Genomic DNA, 20,000 nt, shown 5'->3' with positions numbered 1-20,000 from the left:
ATAACTATAACTGTAACAATAATTATAAAGATAAAAATAATAACGATAACTATAACTGTAACTAATTATAAAGATAAAAATAATAACGATAACTAATTGTAACAATAATTATAAAGATAAAAATAATAACGATAACTATAACTGTAACAATAATTATAAAGATAAAAATAATAACGATAACTATAATTGTAACAATAATTATAAAGATAAAAATAATAACGATAACTATAACTGTAACAATAATTATAAAGATAAAAATAATAACGATAACTATAACTGTAACTAATTATAAAGATAAAAATAATAACGATAACTATAACTGTAACTAATTATAAAGATAAAAATAATAACGATAACTATAATTGTAACAATAATTATAAAGATAAAAATAATAACGATAACTATAACTGTAACTAATTATAAAGATAAAAATAATAACGATAACTATAACTGTAACAATAATTATAAAGATAAAAATAATAACGATAACTATAACTGTAACAATAATTATAAAGATAAAAATAATAACGATAACTATAACTGTAACTAATTATAAAGATAAAAATAATAACGATAACTATAACTATAATTGTAACAATAATTATAAAGATAAAAATAATAACGATAACTATAACTGTAACTAATTATAAAGATAAAAATAATAACGATAACTATAACTGTAACAATAATTATAAAGATAAAAATAATAACGATAACTATAACTGTAACAATAATTATAAAGATAAAAATAATAACGATAACTATAACTGTAACTAATTATAAAGATAAAAATAATAACGATAACTATAATTGTAACAATAATTATAAAGATAAAAATAATAACGATAACTATAACTGTAACAATAATTATAAAGATAAAAATAATAACGATAACTATAACTGTAACAATAATTATAAAGATAAAAATAATAACGATAACTATAACTGTAACTAATTATAAAGATAAAAATAATAACGATAACTATAATTGTAACAATAATTATAAAGATAAAAATAATAACGATAACTATAACTGTAACTAATTATAAAGATAAAAATAATAACGATAACTATAACTGTAACAATAATTATAAAGATAAAAATAATAACGATAACTATAACTGTAACAATAATTATAAAGATAAAAATAATAACGATAACTATAACTGTAACTAATTATAAAGATAAAAATAATAACGATAACTATAATTGTAACAATAATTATAAAGATAAAAATAATAACGATAACTATAACTGTAACTAATTATAAAGATAAAAATAATAACGATAACTATAACTGTAACAATAATTATAAAGATAAAAATAATAACGATAACTATAACTGTAACAATAATTATAAAGATAAAAATAATAACGATAACTATAACTGTAACTAATTATAAAGATAAAAATAATAACGATAACTATAATTGTAACAATAATTATAAAGATAAAAATAATAACGATAACTATAACTGTAACAATAATTATAAAGATAAAAATAATAACGATAACTATAATTGTAACAATAATTATAAAGATAAAAATAATAACGATAACTATAACTGTAACAATAATTATAAAGATAAAAATAATAACGATAACTATAACTGTAACAATAATTATAAAGATAAAAATAATAACGATAACTATAATTGTAACAATAATTATAAAGATAAAAATAATAACGATAACTATAATTGTAACAATAATTATAAAGATAAAAATAATAACGATAACTATAACTGTAACTAATTATAAAGATAAAAATAATAACGATAACTATAATTGTAACAATAATTATAAAGATAAAAATAATAACGATAACTATAACTGTAACAATAATTATAAAGATAAAAATAATAACGATAACTATAACTGTAACTAATTATAAAGATAAAAATAATAACGATAACTATAACTGTAACAATAATTATAAAGATAAAAATAATAACGATAACTATAACTGTAACTAATTATAAAGATAAAAATAATAACGATAACTATAACTATAATTGTAACAATAATTATAAAGATAAAAATAATAACGATAACTATAACTGTAACAATAATTATAAAGATAAAAATAATAACGATAACTATAACTGTAACAATAATTGTAAAGATAAAAATAATAACGATAACTATAACTGTAACTAATTATAAAGATAAAAATAATAACGATAACTATAATTGTAACAATAATTATAAAGATAAAAATAATAACGATAACTATAACTGTAACTAATTATAAAGATAAAAATAATAACGATAACTATAACTGTAACAATAATTATAAAGATAAAAATAATAACGATAACTATAACTGTAACAATAATTATAAAGATAAAAATAATAACGATAACTATAACTGTAACTAATTATAAAGATAAAAATAATAACGATAACTATAATTGTAACAATAATTATAAAGATAAAAATAATAACGATAACTATAACTGTAACTAATTATAAAGATAAAAATAATAACGATAACTATAACTGTAACAATAATTATAAAGATAAAAATAATAACGATAACTATAACTGTAACAATAATTATAAAGATAAAAATAATAACGATAACTATAACTGTAACTAATTATAAAGATAAAAATAATAACGATAACTATAATTGTAACAATAATTATAAAGATAAAAATAATAACGATAACTATAACTGTAACAATAATTATAAAGATAAAAATAATAACGATAACTATAATTGTAACAATAATTATATAGATAAAAATAATAACGATAACTATAACTGTAACAATAATTATAAAGATAAAAATAATAACGATAACTATAACTGTAACTAATTATAAAGATAAAAATAATAACGATAACTATAACTGTAACAATAATTATAAAGATAAAAATAATAACGATAACTATAACTGTAACAATAACTATAAAGATAAAAATAATAACGATAACTATAACTGTAACAATAATTATAAAGATAAAAATAATAACGATAACTATAACTGTAACAATAACTATAAAGATAAAAATAATAACGATAACTATAATTGTAACAATAATTATAAAGATAAAAATAATAACGATAACTATAACTGTAACAATAACTATAAAGATAAAAATAATAACGATAACTATAATTGTAACAATAATTATAAAGATAAAAATAATAACGATAACTATAACTGTAACAATAACTATAAAGATAAAATAATAACTATAACTGTAATAACTATAAAGATACAAATAATAACGATAACTATAACTATAACTATAACTGTAACAATAACTATAAAGATAAAAATAATAACGATAACTATAACTGTAACTAATTATAAAGATAAAAATAATAACGATAACTATAACTGTAACAATAACTATAAAGATAAAAATAATAACTATAACTGTAACAATAATTATCAAGATAAAAATAATAACGATAACTATAATTGTAACAATAATTATAAAGATAAAAATAATAACGATAACTATAACTGTAACTAATTATAAAGATAAAAATAATAACGATAACTATAACTGTAACAATAATTATAAAGATAAAAATAATAACGATAACTATAACTGTAACAATAACTATAAAGATAAAAATAATAACAATAACTATAACTGTAACAATAATTATAAAGATAAAAATAATAACGATAACTATAACTGTAACAATAACTATAAAGATAAAAATAATAACGATAACTATAACTGTAACAATAACTATAAAGATAAAAATAATAACGATAACTATAACTGTAACAATAACTATAAAGATAAAAATAATAACGATAACTATAACTGTAACAATAACTATAAAGATAAAAATAATAACGATAACTATAATTGTAACAATAACTATAAAGATAAAAATAATAACGATAACTATAACTGTAACAATAACTATAAAGATAAAAATAATAACGATAACTATAACTGTAACAATAACTATAAAGATAAAAATAATAACGATAACTATAACTGTAACAATAACTATAAAGATAAAAATAATAACGATAACTATAACTGTAACTAATTATAAAGATAAAAATAATAACGATAACTATAACTGTAACTAATTATAAAGATAAAAATAATAACGATAACTATAACTGTAACAATAATTATAAAGATAAAAATAATAACGATAACTATAACTATAACTGTAACAATAACTATAAAGATAAAAATAATAACGATAACTATAACTGTAACTAATTATAAAGATAAAAATAATAACGATAACTATAACTGTAACAATAACTATAAAGATAAAAATAATAACTATAACTGTAACAATAATTATAAAGATAAAAATAATAATGATAACTATAATTGTAACAATAATTATAAAGATAAAAATAATAACGATAACTATAACTGTAACTAATTATAAAGATAAAAATAATAACGATAACTATAACTGTAACAATAACTATAAAGATAAAAATAATAACGATAACTATAACTGTAACAATAATTATAAAGATAAAAATAATAACGATAACTATAACTGTAACAATAATTATAAAGATAAAAATAATAACGATAACTATAACTTTAACAATAACTATAAAGATAAAAATAATAACGATAACTATAACTATAACTGTAACAATAACTATAAAGATAAAAATAATAACGATAACTATAACTGTAACAATAACTATGATTTTATTCAGTGAGATCAAAGACATATAGCTCGCTCAGGAGGAACTCCTTCTGCAACTAATGTGAATATGAGCAGAGAATGAGTCTTAGATCTGTGAGAGAGAGACACCAAACCTCTTGTTCATGAGTGACCTTTCACCTTTCAGCCTCCAGAAGAAGTGTTCCCTGGATATTCCGGATCCCTCCAAATTCTTCGGAGATCTGAACTCTCAACACGGAGGGAATTTCACGGTGAGTCCCGTGCGATCAGATAATCATGCGTGTTCATGCGTGTTCATCATCACACACTGTCGGCTCGTTGAGTCCGGTTTCTCACGAGGCTTTGTCTCCATTCTGTCACTGATGGAGTTCTGGTGCCGCTGTCGCCTCAGTCTTTCGGCTTGCTTAGTTGAGGACATATATTCAACATTAATATTGATCTGCCTATGGCAAGACGTTTTAACTTTTATTAATTTCCAGGATATGAATTCTTGATATCAACAATTCAATTATCTAAAGAAATGTATTTCTGATATCAATATAATTTCAGATATCTAAAATGGCTTTCTTACCAGTACAATCACATTCATCATATCAGAAATGAACATTTTTACAAGTAGCAATTCAATTGTTGATATCAAGAATAGACATTTCAACTAGTGACAGTTTAATTCTTGATATCAAAAATAAAGGTTTTTACTAGTAATAATTGTATTTCTGATCTGTGAAATTGGCATTTCAACAAGTAAGAAATCAATTCTTGATATCAACAATTGAATTTGAATGGCAGCCTATGGTGACATTTCACTAGTGAAAATACAATTACAGATATCAAGAATTATAGTTATTACTAGTTGAAATTCAATTCTTGATATCAAGAATTAGCATTGTTACTAGTATAAATCTAATTCCTGATATCAATAACTATAATTTGAACTAGTGAAAATGTAATTGTTGATATCAAGAATTCATATCCTGGAAATTAATAAAAGTTCAAACGGCTTGCCATAATCTGCCTGCATTGACACCGTTATATGAGAACTGAACTGAGCTGGACGATAACATCACGGTTTTCTCCAGAGCGGCTATATATATATATATAAATTAATAATTTTTTACATCAAAATGAAACATCAATGAACTTACTTAAGCTGGACTGTGAGGCTATTTTCTTCCAGATCTGCTGAACAGCAGAAACAAACTTTAGGGGCTTTCGCACCGGGTAGTTCTAGGAACTAACAGTCCTGTCTAATACGTTATTTACAGAACTGTTATACATAGAAAGTAGACAGTAATGAAGAGTTATTAGCGTATGCCGTGTGTTGACGTCCAGTGTTGCTGAGCAGAAACACATAATCATGTTTCTCTCGGTCCCTCAAAAGGTTGGGTTTTCTCCTCAGCGTAAAGATTAAGAGGCTCATCTATCACAGTTTCCCATGTTCGCAGAGTTAGTTTGTGGAGTAAATATATAGGCTATAATCTGTGTGTTTACACAGCCTTCTTTTAATAATGGCGGGTGTTTGTGTTTCACGTGCGTTCGGCCAATCAGCGAACACTAACGTGACGTTAGTTCCTACAGCCCTGGTTTAGACCATAGACTGTAAAAAAATATGGACGTAGTGTCCGTGACGTCACCCGTAGGTTTCTGAAGACCGTTTTTGAAGCCTAAAGTGGGCATGGCCAACCGTCGCCATCTTGGCAGCGCGTCACTCCCAGATTTATTTATTTTTACAGTCAGACAATGAGCCGAGGTAACGTGACGGCTAACAAACGGCAGACAAACGGCTAATGATGACTAACGACCACAGCAGCGGGAATCCACCTGTCACTCAAGTGGACACACCCTTAATTATGCAGAACTTTAAGACTTAATATAATTTAAACGGATGAGTTATACATTTTTTTTACCCCCCTCACAGTCGTCATGAAGGGCAAAATTAGCTATATAGACCAAAGCCACTTTTTGCACCAGGCTGTAAACATGTTTTTTTCTGCTGTAAAGTTGGGCATTTCAACATGGGGGAGATGCAGATTTGACTCACTTTTGCAGCCAGCCTCAAGCGGCCAGTCGATGAACTGCAGTTTAAGTCTCTTCCATGTTGGTTTCAAGAGAGAGACAGGGAGGTTGCCGCTTGGTTAAGACGACTCTGAAGTAGGAGTAAATTAGTTCCTCCAAAAGGAGTTCCTTGTAACTAAAATAGCCAGTTCCTGCGGTGCGAACACACCACAATCCGTGTACTTCCGCCACTAGTTCTAAGAACGATGAGAAGGTTCCTCCGGTGCGAAAGCCCCTTGTGTTGCATTATTGTCCTGTTATCACTAGAAAGCTGCTTTAAAACAGTCTGCATTGTAAAAAGCGCTACATAAATAAAGCTTGACTTCTGACGGCACGTTCTCTCCAACAGTCTTGGCTGGGGCCGCTTTTATCGCACGAGAGCTTCATCAAAGTGGACACGGAGTGTGTGAGTCCCGTCGAGGTCCTGAAGCAGCCGGACGCCGGTGATTCCCGGAGCTCACACAGAGACAGCGACGGCCTGCAGGACCGATGGGAAGGAACCAGCAAATCCAACTTCTCCAACTCCACCTACTTTCTGTCCCAGAGTTCGAAGGGGCCGATCGACACCCTGGAGCCCTGCTCGATGCACTCCTCCTACGGGCCAGCGGGGGGCGTCAGTGGCCCGGACCCGGTTCACGCTCGCATCACTCGCGACTCTCAAGAGAAGGAGCTTGAGCTCTCTGTGAAGACCCTGGAGAAGCTCCGGCAGGACACGCAGAGCCCAGATTCGGGTTTCGCGGGCGGGGGCGAGGACAGCATGGAGGAGTCGGACCTCCCCAGTCCTCTGGCTTTAAACCTGACCCGTCTCCTGCCTCGGGACCTGCCGGCGCCCCATCCCATCATGCACCCGCTCCTGGGCTTCGAGCACACGGGGGGTTTGAGCTGCATGTTTCCAGGACTGTTGGACCTAGACCTTCAGAGCCCGTGTGGGATGATCGAGCCCTCTAGTGGAGGTTACATGCCAGTGAAAAATGTGCAGAATTAGCATTGTCGTTTACAGTAGAGATCGTGAATGATCAGGACTCACTGAGCTTGAGTTGCGGGTTAGCGTACGAACAGAAACGCTCAGGGCTTGACATTAAAGGTGATGGGCCCTATCTTGCACCCCGCGCAATTGACTTTGTACACCGGCGCATGTATCATTCCTATTTTGCACCCGCACACAGCGGACTTTTCCCTCCACAGACGCACGTCGGTAAATTAGGAAATGAACTTGCGCTCCCGGGGGCGGTTCAGGGAAAAGAGGAGGCGTGTTCCGGTGCAAACGTTCCCTGGTGCTATTTTGCAGTTTCAGAAAACAATTCCGCGTTGCGCATGTTATTCAGATGCTATTTTAAGGGCGCATGCTTGGCCATAATGTAGCGTGAGCACAACACACATACACTTTGCTTCTCTCATCTACACACAGACGCAGCAGTTCTCTTTTTTAGAAAACCATACATTATTACAAGGAAAAATATTCCACACGAGGGAAATCATTGTGGTGTCCATGAAGATGTGAAAAAATAGGCATAAATCTAGCTTACACATTTACCCAAATTATCATACGCCTGTTTAACCGAAGCTAATTTGTGTGTGTTTCTCCATCCCCAATGTCACTTCTCTGTGTTTTACGGCCCTGACGAGAACGTCAGTCTCCTCGGCTGTGAACCGCTCCTGGCAAATCCGCCGTTATAATAGCAATCCGCCATGGAACAAGCACGCCTGCTCTTAAAGGGAATGTGAGATGACGCTCTGATTGGTTTATTTCACGTTACGCCCAAACCACACCTATGAGTAATGAAGCTGCTTCAGACAAACACATTTTAGATTTGCGTCGGGATCCGCCCACAAAGTTACTTGTGTTTCGTGTTTGATACTTGCGTTTCAGATCGTTAAAATAGGGCCCAAAATGTTATTCCCCTTTTCACAAGATGTAATATAAATCAATGGTGTCTGACTGATGCAACTACCAACTACCATATGATTTATTATAGCTTGTGGAACTGTGGGAAACCACTAGCTACAGCGACTGGAGGCGAAAGAGTTAAAACGGTGCATATGTCAGTGCAACATACGATTACATTTTTTGTTCTGCCATCATCTACTCACCTTCATAACTGAACATAGAAGATGTGTCTAGCTGCTCTTGTCCATTCAGTGAACACAGCTGTAAAGATTTTTCATTGGTTTTGAAAGACTAGGATTATATGGACCTCTGCTATGATTCTTGTACAGTGTTTATTTTGCACTTTCATTGCGTGTAAAAGAGCAGCGTGAACATTCTGCTAAACATCTTCTTTTGTCTTATAAGAAAGTATAAGTCATACAGGCTTGTAATGACATCACGGTGAATAAATGACGAGAGAAGTTTAACTCTTTCCCCGCCAGGGTTAAGAATATTGAAAACTTCCATCAATGGCGGGGAAAGAGTTAATTTTCTCCTGTTTCTTACTCATCATAAAGTCTTGATGTTTACCATGGTTTTCTGCCTGACTAATGAGTTAAAGAAGGAGACTGACATGATTGGATCTGCTTCGGTCTGCTCTCGTATCTACATGTGGAGTCACACCTGATTTCAATCCGTTTCTCACACTGACTGTGTGAACGCAAAACCAGGTGAAGCAAAAAGGAGTTTGCAGTTTCATTCCACTAAGATTCAACAGTGCAGCTTACAACGTACAAACCTTTTAAGAACTTGCTTTTCAGAAAACTATTATAGTTTTGAATGAGAGGATTTATTATATTTTACACCCTGTATGTTATTGTAATATTATTTTAATTTATAGGATGTTTACCAACAGTGACATTCATGCTAAAGTCAAATGAAAACACAAAACTAGAAGTAAAACTCTCTTTTGAGTGGCTTGACACAGTCATTTATCAGTGTTATTGTCATTTACACAGTCATTTATCAGTGTTATTGTCATTTACACAGTCATTTATCAGTGTTATTGTCCTTATTGTCTAAATGCAATTTCATATTTACATGCATATTTTGAAAATGGCGCCTGCTATTTGGAGGAATGTAAGAGAAGTCGAGTGTAAGAAAGACTTCAGTTTGCTGCTAATTAATATATTAAAACATTTATGCTCTGATTGGATGTGTGGATGTCTGGGTTTCTCTGATTGGATTTGAAAAGCTTTCTTATCTAATTACCAACTGAAATGACTTTTTACAGAGGTGATGTGAGAAGTTGGTGACTTTATATATATATTAATTATTTAATTAATAACTTTTCAGTTAGTAAATACTTTTTCATGGCACTGTATTGCTTAATTATCAATGGGACTAGTTTACGATGAAAATGCTAGTAATGGAAGAAAAAAAAAAATATATATATAAAACAGTAGATGCTTAAGCTTAAGTAGCCTACTCAAATAAACACATCAACCACAGAAAACAATTTTTTTAAGTATTTTTCTTTCATCATGATATACTGTGATATTAATGGCTACATATTTTAAATGGAACAAAATGTAGAGGCTGCAACATTTGAACACATAATTTGTCCTTGAATCTACTTCTGTCCAAAAAATGCACTAATAAAACTGGGAAAGCCCGTATGTCGCTCATATCCCAGAGGAGCGTCATATGCACACAGGTGAGGTCCGACCTGATGACGTCACGCAGGTGCGTTGCGCAGGGAGCGCGCGTTGCTGGGCGGTGACTGTTAATCATAAGAGATCCGTTATTAATATTCTCACTTTACATAAACGCAGAATCTCAGCAGCAGACGCGTTTATATGAAAACTGTGGCTTTAGTGTCCACGCACTGTCCACAGATCAGCAGGTCTACTTCACTATTGATCCGCAACGGACTTCGGACTGACAAATACAAGCGTTTCCCTCAGAACATGTGTGAAGAACCGAACATGTGTGGATTCTGAGTCGTGGAGAAGAACCAGCCGAATCAGGACTGACGGAACCGAAGATGGACCCGAGATAACGGTTCGGGCGATGATGGAGCTCGGAAACGGGTTCACAGCGGATCCGAATCAAGACTGCGACACCAACACTGTGAGAGAGCCGCATGTTCCCCTCAAATAACACAGATAAAGGCATTGCACAACAAGAACTGAGAAGTTATTTGAGAAGAATATGTGAATATTCGTGTTTATACACAGGAATCGCGCGCCGATCCGGATCCGTCCCATAAAAGGAGGAGCTTTCCGAAATGGCTGATTGGCCTCATCTTCCTCATCATCATCTTCATCTCGGCTGGGTCTGCATGTGTTATCTGGTACTTTCTGGGTGAGGAAACAGTCACACATGCGTTCAGCACAATATAGCGTCATCTCTGCTGGAAAATGTGAATTTCCTGCTAAATGTGAACATGTTTAGAGGATTTTAGCACAGGATGATCATGCATCATCCATCATGATTACTGCTTTAATCAAAACATTCTATGTGCATTTATACATTTTTGACTAAATGACAGAGGAATCAAATGACAGAATCCCAGTCCTGCTGAATCACACTACATAATCATGTGAGTTATGTACAGACCTTTATTTGTCAGTTAAATGGTGTCAAAGATGGACCCGCATTAGATGATTCTGCTCAGCAATCGGGTATGATAAATAATGAAATGTTCAATTTATTTTTCAAATGTGCATTAAATTCAGAGAATTAGTAAAAAAATTGATGGAAGCTTGTTTCCGCCACAGAGTAAAAAATAAAAAAGGTAATTGCGACTTTTCATCTCACAATTCTGACTTTATAACATGCAATTGGGAGATACAAAGTCAGAATTGCATGATATAAAAGTAGCAATTGCGTGTTATAAAGTCAGAATTGCAAGAAGTAAAGTCAGCAATTGCAAAATTCTGAGGTATAAAAGTCAAAATTGCAAGATGTAAACTCGCAATTCTGAGAAAAAAGTCAGAATTGTGGGATAAAAGATCGCAATTAACTTTTTTTTTTTATATTCTGTGGTGGAAACAAGCTTCCATAGTTTCCTGATGCGTTTGGAGTGAGAAAACACAGATGAACAAGAGTGTGATGAAACATGAGAAACAACTGCGTGTTATAAAGTCAGCAGCTCATGCATTCACAGTGAACCAGGAACATTCTCAAAGTTATGAACAGTAACATTTATAGAACATTTGTTCAGATTTGTCATTATTCATAGTTTTATTTCTGAAATGTTTATGGGCCGTTTACACTCCACTTCACCAGCTAATAACTCTTCGCCAGCAATGCCATAGAAATATACAGAGCTACTGCAAAAACTGAAATTCAAAGACAAAATGATGACTAAAAGATGGCTGTGCGCTTGTTTCTCTGGCGTATAACGTCTATAGGCGTGTGTGTTTCTTTACAAAGTGACACTGACATCGCCATCTACTGGTCTGGCAGCAGAATACAGCGGTTTAATCAGTTCGCGGATCCTTGTGAACGGGATCGTTTTGGCAACATTTTCGTCTGTACACGGAAAAAGCAAAGGAAAAACGTTTCCATTTTTAGTACATGGTTGTCATGTAAACGAACCCTTAGTTGGACGTTCGTCTAACATTTTTTAAATGTTTCTACTTGTTTAAGAACGTTCAGAGAACATTCAAAAGTAACGTTCCATAATGTTTGAAGAATGATACAATGTAACATTCCCTTGCATAACCAAGAAAAAAAGTGTTTAGAACATTTAAATAACTGCACGTTTTTGAACATTCAGAAATAATATGTTTATAAGTTAATGGGAACATAAGCCAAACGTTCTTAAAACATATTTCGTTAGCTAGGTTCAGAGTGACAGGTGTCAGTCAAAAACCACAGAAACATGAACACAAACTTACTGAGGGCTCCGAGTGAGTGTAACCTTTAGCCACCCGTCTCACGTTCTCTGTGTGTGTGTGTGTGTGTGTGTGTGTGTGTGTTTAGAGTACAGGGTCTGGGCGCTGGAGCCGCGGGTGATTCAACAGTACACGGCCAGTGTTTCCATACTGAATAAGAACTTCTCTGTGAGCCTGACCAATCATGAGAGCTCAGAGTTCAGAGCCGAGGCGACGTCTGTGCAGAACATGGTGAGGAAACATAGCCTGTGTGTGTGTGTGTATGTGTGTCAAGACTGTGTTGTAAGAGCTAGTAGCAGTTAGTCAAGAGGTAATCAGTTATTCAAATTCAGATTCAAATCAGAAAAAACAGTTCGGACAGAAGGGGTCATCGGGTCATCGGGTCATCGGGTCATAAGGTCATCGGGTCATCGGGTCATCGGATGCAGAAGTAAAGTTGAAAAAAAGCAGTTGCTTGTGATCATTTAAAGAGACATGCACTGAAACGGGTCGCTGTGGACAGAGCTGTTTTTCAGCAGGTAAAACCGGTGTTGTTTTACACAACCATTGAGGAATTTTTACCAAAGTATGTTACAAACTTTACATGAAGACAATGAAGAATCACACCAACTTGTGGAAAATGGAGATCCGATGACCCCTTTAAGACAGAAATCAGGGGCCTCATTTATAACCGTTGCACAAAACTGAGAGAGCCGTACGACACTTCACACGCATGAGTTGTGATTTATAAAGACAAACTTGACGGGAAAATTTGCGCAAACTCTGATCCATGAGTACGAACATGCTGGAGACGGAGCAGTTTGGCGACACCGATGGAGATCTGAGGAACTGATGAAGGAAAACCACTTTAATATTCATTATGAGTCCTAATCATAAATACAGTGCATGTTCACAATAACAGTTTAAATACATAAAATAATGATTTTTTACATCTGATATACACATTTAGATTAAATATGCCATTCTTATTAATGGAGTTAAGCACTTAAATTACATGAAATCATTACAGAGAAGTTAAAAAAAAATATATATATTCTAATAAATAGAAGTATTCGTAGTGTATGCGCTGCTTTTGAACACTTTTCCTGAGGCATGCTGTGTTTTAATGTTTGATGAGCGCATGATAATAGCAGAACTCATGATCTGAGAAAATATTTTCGTGCAAATAATGATCAATAATGTACAATAAGGCCTATCAGTTTCCATTAAAAATATAAAGCAATTAAAAATACTATTTGACCAGTGGAAAAGATTGAGAAAAACTTTCTCTAAAATGTATTTTATACTATTTGATTTACTGATTCAAAAACAAGGCAAGGATAGGCTACTACGGTAAATTATTTTTAGCAATGTAATGTGACGCACATCCGTATCTCATATTTTCCTAATGTCTTGTACCGTTAACCATGGTATCACGTGGATGAATATGCATATGCAAATGATGATGTGCATATTAAAACGAGGCGTCGTACATTCCAGATATGGTTATTCTGAGGTGGAGACGTATATGCGCACAATCTTCTGCTGGCTGGGATTTATAAAGGGAATTTTGCACAGTTTTATAAGTCTGAATATTTTTTGACATACGTCATTTTTGGCTTTCGGGCGCACGTACACTTTAAGTAATGATCCTACGCACGTTTTATAAATGAGAACCCTGATGACTTGTTAGAAATTCCATGCAAAATGTAGCTGGAAGCAGATCAACCAGCATGCTTTGGTCTGGTCAAGCTGAGCCTAGAACACGCAACACACTCACCGTCATTATATCGTGACTCTTTGACAGGTTGAGAAGCTGATGAAGTCCACAGATCTGTCCAGATACTTCAACTCCACTGCGGTCTTCGCCTTTGGGTGAGGAAGCCGTCGCTGGTGTTTCGTGAGCGATCTGTGCAGAACCGTCACGTGTCCTCTGGTGTGTCTGCAGGGAGGGCAGTGTTGTGGCTCACTTCTGGCTGCGCCTGTCGGTTCCCGTCAGTCGTGTGGAGACGGTGAGCGTGGCGAGACTGAACGAGAGTGTGTTCAGAGAGCTCCAGCGCTTCACTGACGCTCAGCAGATCTGCAGATACGAGGGTTTCCAGCTGCTGATGTCGTCGCTCAGCATCACCGGTGACTCTCATCAGACCACACATGTGTCGTGACTTCTGCTGCTTTTCTGTTCACTTGTTTTTACTGCTTTGTGTTTTTTTTTTTTTACTTTCCAGAATCCAGCCCCAAAGTTATAGATCTTTTTCAAGCCACTTTTGGTATGATTTTTTTCTTTTTCTCTTTTTTGTTATATTTTGCTGTGAATTTTTTCCCCCTAAACAATCATTTTGAGGTTTTAATTCGCTTTCATGTGTTGTAAATCAGTTTTGTAGTAGTTTAAAAGTAGTAATGCCTGAATATTATTCATTAGATCTCTAAATATCAGATCAAGTGTCATTTTAAATTCACAACTGAGATAAAATAAAATTTGAATTGTGAGAAATAAAATCAGAATTGCGAGAAATAAACTCAGAATTGTGAAAAAATAAAGTCAGAATTGAGAGAAAGTTAGAATTGCAAGAATTAAAGTAAAAATTGCGAGAAATAAAGTAAAAATCGAGAGATAAAAAGTCAGAATTGTGAGAAATAACGTACAAATTGCGAGATAAAAAGTCAGAATTGCGAGATAAAAAGTCAGAATTGTTAGAAATAAAGTCAAAATTGCGAGATAAAAAGTCAGAATTGTGAGAAATAATGTACAAATTGCGAGATAAAAAGTCAGAATTGCGAGATAAAAAGTCAGAATTGTTAGAAATAAAGTCAAAATTGCGAGATAAAAAGTCAGAATTGTGAGAAATAATGTACAAATTGCGAGATAAAAAGTCAGAATTGCGAGATAAAAAGTCAGAATTGTGACAAATAAAGTAAAAATTGCAGATAAAAATAAAGTAAAGGCGGAAATAAAGTACAAATTTCTTGAAATTAAGAATTGCTAGATAAAAATTTGGAATTGCAAGAAATAAAGTAAAAATTGCGAGAAATAAAGTTAGAATTGCAAGAAATAAAGTAAAAATTACAAGATAAAAAGTCAGAATTGCGAGAAATAACGTACAAATTGCGAGATAAAAAGTCAGAATTGCGAGATAAAAAGTCAGAATTGTGACAAATAAAGTAAAAAATGCAGATAAAAATAAAGTAAAGGCGGAAATAAAGTACAAATTTCGTGAAATTAAGAATTGCTAGATAAAAATTTGGAATTGCAAGAAATAAAGTAAAAATTGCGAGAAATAAAGTTAGAATTGCAAGAAATAAAGTAAAAATTACAAGATAAAAAGTCAGAATTGCAAGAAATAAAGTCAGAATTGCGAGAAATAAAGTCAGAATTGCAAGAAATAAAGTAAAAATTACAAGATAAAGTCAGAATTGTGAGATAAAAAGTCAAAATTGTAAGAAATAAAGTCAGAATTTCGAGATAAAAAGTCAGAATTGTGACAGTAAAAATTGCAAGATAAAAAGTCAGAATAGTGAGAAATGAAGTCAGAATTGCGAGAAATAAAAGTGAAGATTTCTGAAATGAAGTAAAAATTGCTAGATAAAAATTCTGAATTGCAAGAAATAAAGTAAAAATTGCAGATAAAAAGTCAGAATTGTTAGAAATAAAGTCAAAATAGCGAGATAAAAAGTCAGAATTGTGACAAATAAAGTAAAAATTGCATATAAAAAGTCAAAATTGTGAGAAATAACGTAAAAATTGCGAGATAAAAAGTCAGAATTGTGACAAATAAGGTAAAAATTGCAGATAAAAAGTCAGAATAGTGAGAAATGAAGTCAGAATTGCGAGATAAAGTCAGAATGGTGAGAAATAGTCAGAATTGTGAGAAATAAAGTACAAATTTCGTGAAATAAATTAAGAATTGCTAGATAAAAAATTTGGAATGGCAAGAAATAAAGTAAAAATTGCAAGATAAAAAGTCAAAATTGCGAGAAATAAAGTCAGAATTGCAAGAAATAAAGTAAAAATTACAAGATAAAGTCAGAATTGCGAGATAAAAAGTCAAAATTGTAAGAAATAAAGTCAGAATTTCGAGATAAAAAGTCAGAATTGCGAGAAATAAAAGTAAAGATTTCTGAAATGAAGTAAAAATTGCTAGATAAAAATTCAGAATTGCAATAAATAAAGTCAGAATGGAGAGATAAAAAGTCGCTATTACCTTAGATATTTTTATTCTGTGGCGGAAACAAGCTTCTATAGTTTTCCTACTTAATGTCCGGATGTCTTTAATTATTTCATTGTTTTTCCACTTTTGTGTTTTAAAAACTGTCTAGAGACTCATTTGTTCAGCTCAGGTGAACCGTTGCTCTCACTGATCGTTTGTTCTGAAGAGTCAAAACGTCTCTGAAATTCTGAGCATATATTGAATAATACATTGAGTAGATGAACCCCTGTGAGACTCGTGTGTCCTGAAGTGTGGTTCCCCACAGACTGTTACCGCTACACGTCTCTGCTCTCCACGGAGCCCGTGCTGCTCGAGGGCCCGAACACTCAGAGGTCCTCGTGTCTGTGGCACCTCAGGGCCCCCGCGGGATCCCGGCTCGAGCTCCGGGTCGAGTGGCTCCTGGCCGAGTGTCGAGACCGGCTGATCATCTACGACTCCGTCACGCCGGCAGACTCTCGGCTCATCACCTCGTGAGACTCACGTTCCTCTCTGCATTAGATCATGCACTGCAAAACTCAGTATTTTTATCTCGTTTCCAGTCCAAATATCAAACAGTTCTTAAATCAAGATGAATTTACTAGATGAGTAAAATGCTATAAGATATTTTGTCTTGTTTTCTGGGGGGAAGTGAGTTTTTGCTTAAAACAAGAACAATTTGCTGCCAGTGGGGTCAGAAAAATAAACTTAATTCAATCGGGAAACAAGATCATTTTTCTGACCCCATTGCCAGATCATTTTTCTTGTTTTAAGCAGAAACTCACTTAATTTAGATTTTTTTTCCCCAGAAAACAAGACATAATATCTTATGACATTTTACTCATCTAGTAAATTCATCTTGATTTCCTTTTTTTATTTATATATATTAGGACTGGAAACAAGACGAAGTGATGAAGTGTCAGCGGCACCGTCTCTGATGACTGTTACTGTACGCCGTGGTTAATCTCCCTCTCTCTCTCTCTCTCTCTCTCTCTCTCTATCTCTCTCTCTTTCTCTCTCCCTCTCTCTCCCTCTCTCTCTCTCTCTCTCTCTCTCTCTCTCTCTCTCTCTCTCTCTCAGCCTGTATGGATGCAGTCGGTATGAGCAGACGGTGCAGCTTCTGTCGTCTTCTGACTGGATGACGGTGGTTTGGAAACAGGGTCTGTACAATTACAAGGATCCGTTCTCTCTGAGCGCTCGGGCCTGGCCAGATCAGGGTAATCAATTTAATTCAACTCAACAGCTGAACAATTGTAGTGCCCTATGATTTCTGCGATGGGGAAAACGCGTACGGAAGGTCTTCGCGGCAACCCGTCAAAATAAAAGTTCGGTTTAACTTGAAGAAATTGTGACAGAAATATATTACTTTTGTACAGTTTCATTTAGCTACGTCTCAATGTAATAATAATAATTATAAATTATTAATAAAACTTTAAGGAATTTAAATAAAAAAATTAAGGAATAATCACAATTTATACACAAAGAAGTTTTAATTTGGACAGTTAAGCTCTTGTGTAGTACTTTGTTTGTCAAAAAAGTTTGTTTAATTTCATATGATTAAAAGATACATTAAGTTAATGTTTTATGCCTTCATTTGATTGTCAGGAAAATTAAAATACACAATACAGAATGTCTGGAAAAAAACATTGAAATGAAAATAAATAAATAAATAAATATAATTAATTGTTGTTCTAATGAACTTAATTTGACACGCTTTTTAATTATTAAAATATAATTAAACCATTATAAGTGAAATAAATAAAATTGTGAAAACAATATTTCACAGTAATTGTATTATTTCATAGTAAACATCATTTTTGTTAAATTTTTAATAAAGTTTTGTTAAATTTGATAAATTTCATGATTTCAATTAATTAGACATGCTTTTTGATTACTAAAATTTTGTTGAACCATTTAAAAAAACGGAATCCAGAAAAATAAAAGAGAAAAAAATGTGGGAAAAAATAAGAGAAATAAAATCAAACGGATTTCGTACGGCCCTACAATTGTAATAGCATTTGAACAAGCAATATAGAAGGAAAAACATTATAAAAATAATAATATATAGATAATTAATGATTATTATGATACAGAAATCATGTAACTAATGAACTGAATAATTACAATTCAACATTGTATACAGTAGTGGCCAAAAGCGATGTGCGGAGGGGATATTTATTTGTATTTTTATATATGAGGGAAGAACAAAACACTAAACTTTGTCAAGTCATTTATCTGACAAAATTATTTGGCAAAACTACAGCTGTACAGGTTTTATTTTACTATGAATAAAATGCATACATAACAACAAAAAGCTGACAGGAAAAAGCTGACATTGACTACAACATGATCAGTTATTAATATTTTATTGGTTCTCTCTTGTTTTTGCATGTGTTCTTAATTTCTTTGTGCAACAGACTTTTTTCTTACGGCGTACAATTGATGCTGATTTAATACGAGATTTCATTCAATCCTTTCGGGTCTTTTGTCTGTTAGTGTTGTTAAGTGACGCTGACGTTGTGTTTGTCATGTCACAGAATGTTCCTACAGTGTTGTGCTAGAGGAGAAAGACGGCGTCCAGGGGATTTTACAGACCCCCTTCTACCCCAGTTATTACCCTCCCGACACCAACTGCACCTGGACCTTCACTGTAAGACTCTCTCCTTAGACAGTTCAGCTGCTGGAAATGTAAAAATGCAGGAAGTTTTCTGTGATGGGTAGGTTTAGGGGATAGATGTCTATGGAACAACGTGTGTGTGTGTGTGTGTGTTCAGGTGCCATCGGTAGAAAAAGTCAGAATTGTGAGATAAAGTCAGAATTGCAAGAAATACAGTAAAAAATTGCAAGATAAAAAGTCAGAATTGTGACAAAGTAAAAATTGTGAGAAAAAAGTCAGAATTGCAAGAAATAAAGTCATAATTGAGAGAAATAGTCATAATTGTGAGAAATAAAGTAAAAATTCCAAGATGAAAAGTCATAATTGAGAAAAATAAAGTCATAATTGCGAGAAATAAAGTAAAAATTGCAAGATGAAAAGTCAGAATTGTGACAAAGTAAAAATTGTGAGACAAAAAAGTCATAATTGCGAGAAATAAAGTAAAAACTGTGAGATAAAAAGTCAGAATTGCGAGAAATAAAGTAAAAATTGCGATATAAAAGTCAGAATTGTGAGAAATAAAAGAAAAATTGCAAGATAAAAAGAAAAATTGCTAAATAAAAAGTCATAATTGTGAGAAATAAAGTCATAATTGAGAGAAATAAAGTAAAAATTGTAAGATAAAAAGTCAGAATTGAGAGAAAGTCAGAATTGAGAGAAAGAAAGTCATAATTGTGAGAAATAAAGTCAGAATTGAGAGAAATAAAGTTAA

At 32.6% G+C, this 20,000-nt stretch overlaps 2 protein-coding genes across 7 annotated transcripts in view; both read left to right on the top strand.

Moving 5' to 3' along the window:
- Positions 1-9,778, top strand: part of LOC311301044 (interleukin-2 receptor subunit beta) — a 29,609-nt gene extending 19,831 nt beyond the window's left edge. For 3 of the 4 annotated variants that reach the window (XM_084425876.1, XM_084425875.1, XM_084425874.1), the window contains 2 exons: positions 4,812-4,896; positions 7,050-9,778. In XM_084425876.1, the coding sequence (XP_084282002.1) occupies positions 4,812-4,896; positions 7,050-7,685 (721 nt within the window). In that variant the 3' untranslated portion in view covers positions 7,686-9,778. The remainder of the gene's footprint in view (positions 1-4,811; positions 4,897-7,049) is intronic. The other variant, XR_014629394.1, reaches the window with a different exon arrangement.
- Positions 9,779-10,503: 725 nt separating this feature from the next.
- Positions 10,504-20,000, top strand: part of tmprss6 (transmembrane serine protease 6) — a 22,189-nt gene continuing 12,692 nt past the window's right edge. Inside the window, exons 1-9 of one of the 3 annotated variants that reach the window (XM_084424798.1) lie at positions 10,504-10,700; positions 10,808-10,934; positions 12,561-12,703; positions 14,259-14,326; positions 14,400-14,581; positions 14,677-14,718; positions 16,922-17,126; positions 17,713-17,849; positions 19,170-19,282. In XM_084424798.1, coding sequence (XP_084280924.1) covers positions 10,641-10,700; positions 10,808-10,934; positions 12,561-12,703; positions 14,259-14,326; positions 14,400-14,581; positions 14,677-14,718; positions 16,922-17,126; positions 17,713-17,849; positions 19,170-19,282 — 1,077 coding nt within the window. In that variant the 5' untranslated portion in view covers positions 10,504-10,640. The remainder of the gene's footprint in view (positions 10,701-10,807; positions 10,935-12,560; positions 12,704-14,258; positions 14,327-14,399; positions 14,582-14,676; positions 14,719-16,921; positions 17,127-17,712; positions 17,850-19,169; positions 19,283-20,000) is intronic. The other 2 variants (XM_084424797.1, XM_084424796.1) reach the window with 2 other exon arrangements.

The sequence above is a fragment of the Rutilus rutilus genome (genome assembly GCF_951802725.1).
Source record: "Rutilus rutilus genome assembly, chromosome: 12".
Taxonomy (NCBI): domain Eukaryota; kingdom Metazoa; phylum Chordata; class Actinopteri; order Cypriniformes; family Leuciscidae; genus Rutilus; species Rutilus rutilus.
Note: the sequence above shows the minus strand (reverse complement) of the source record. Positions and strands in the feature narration are given on the sequence as shown.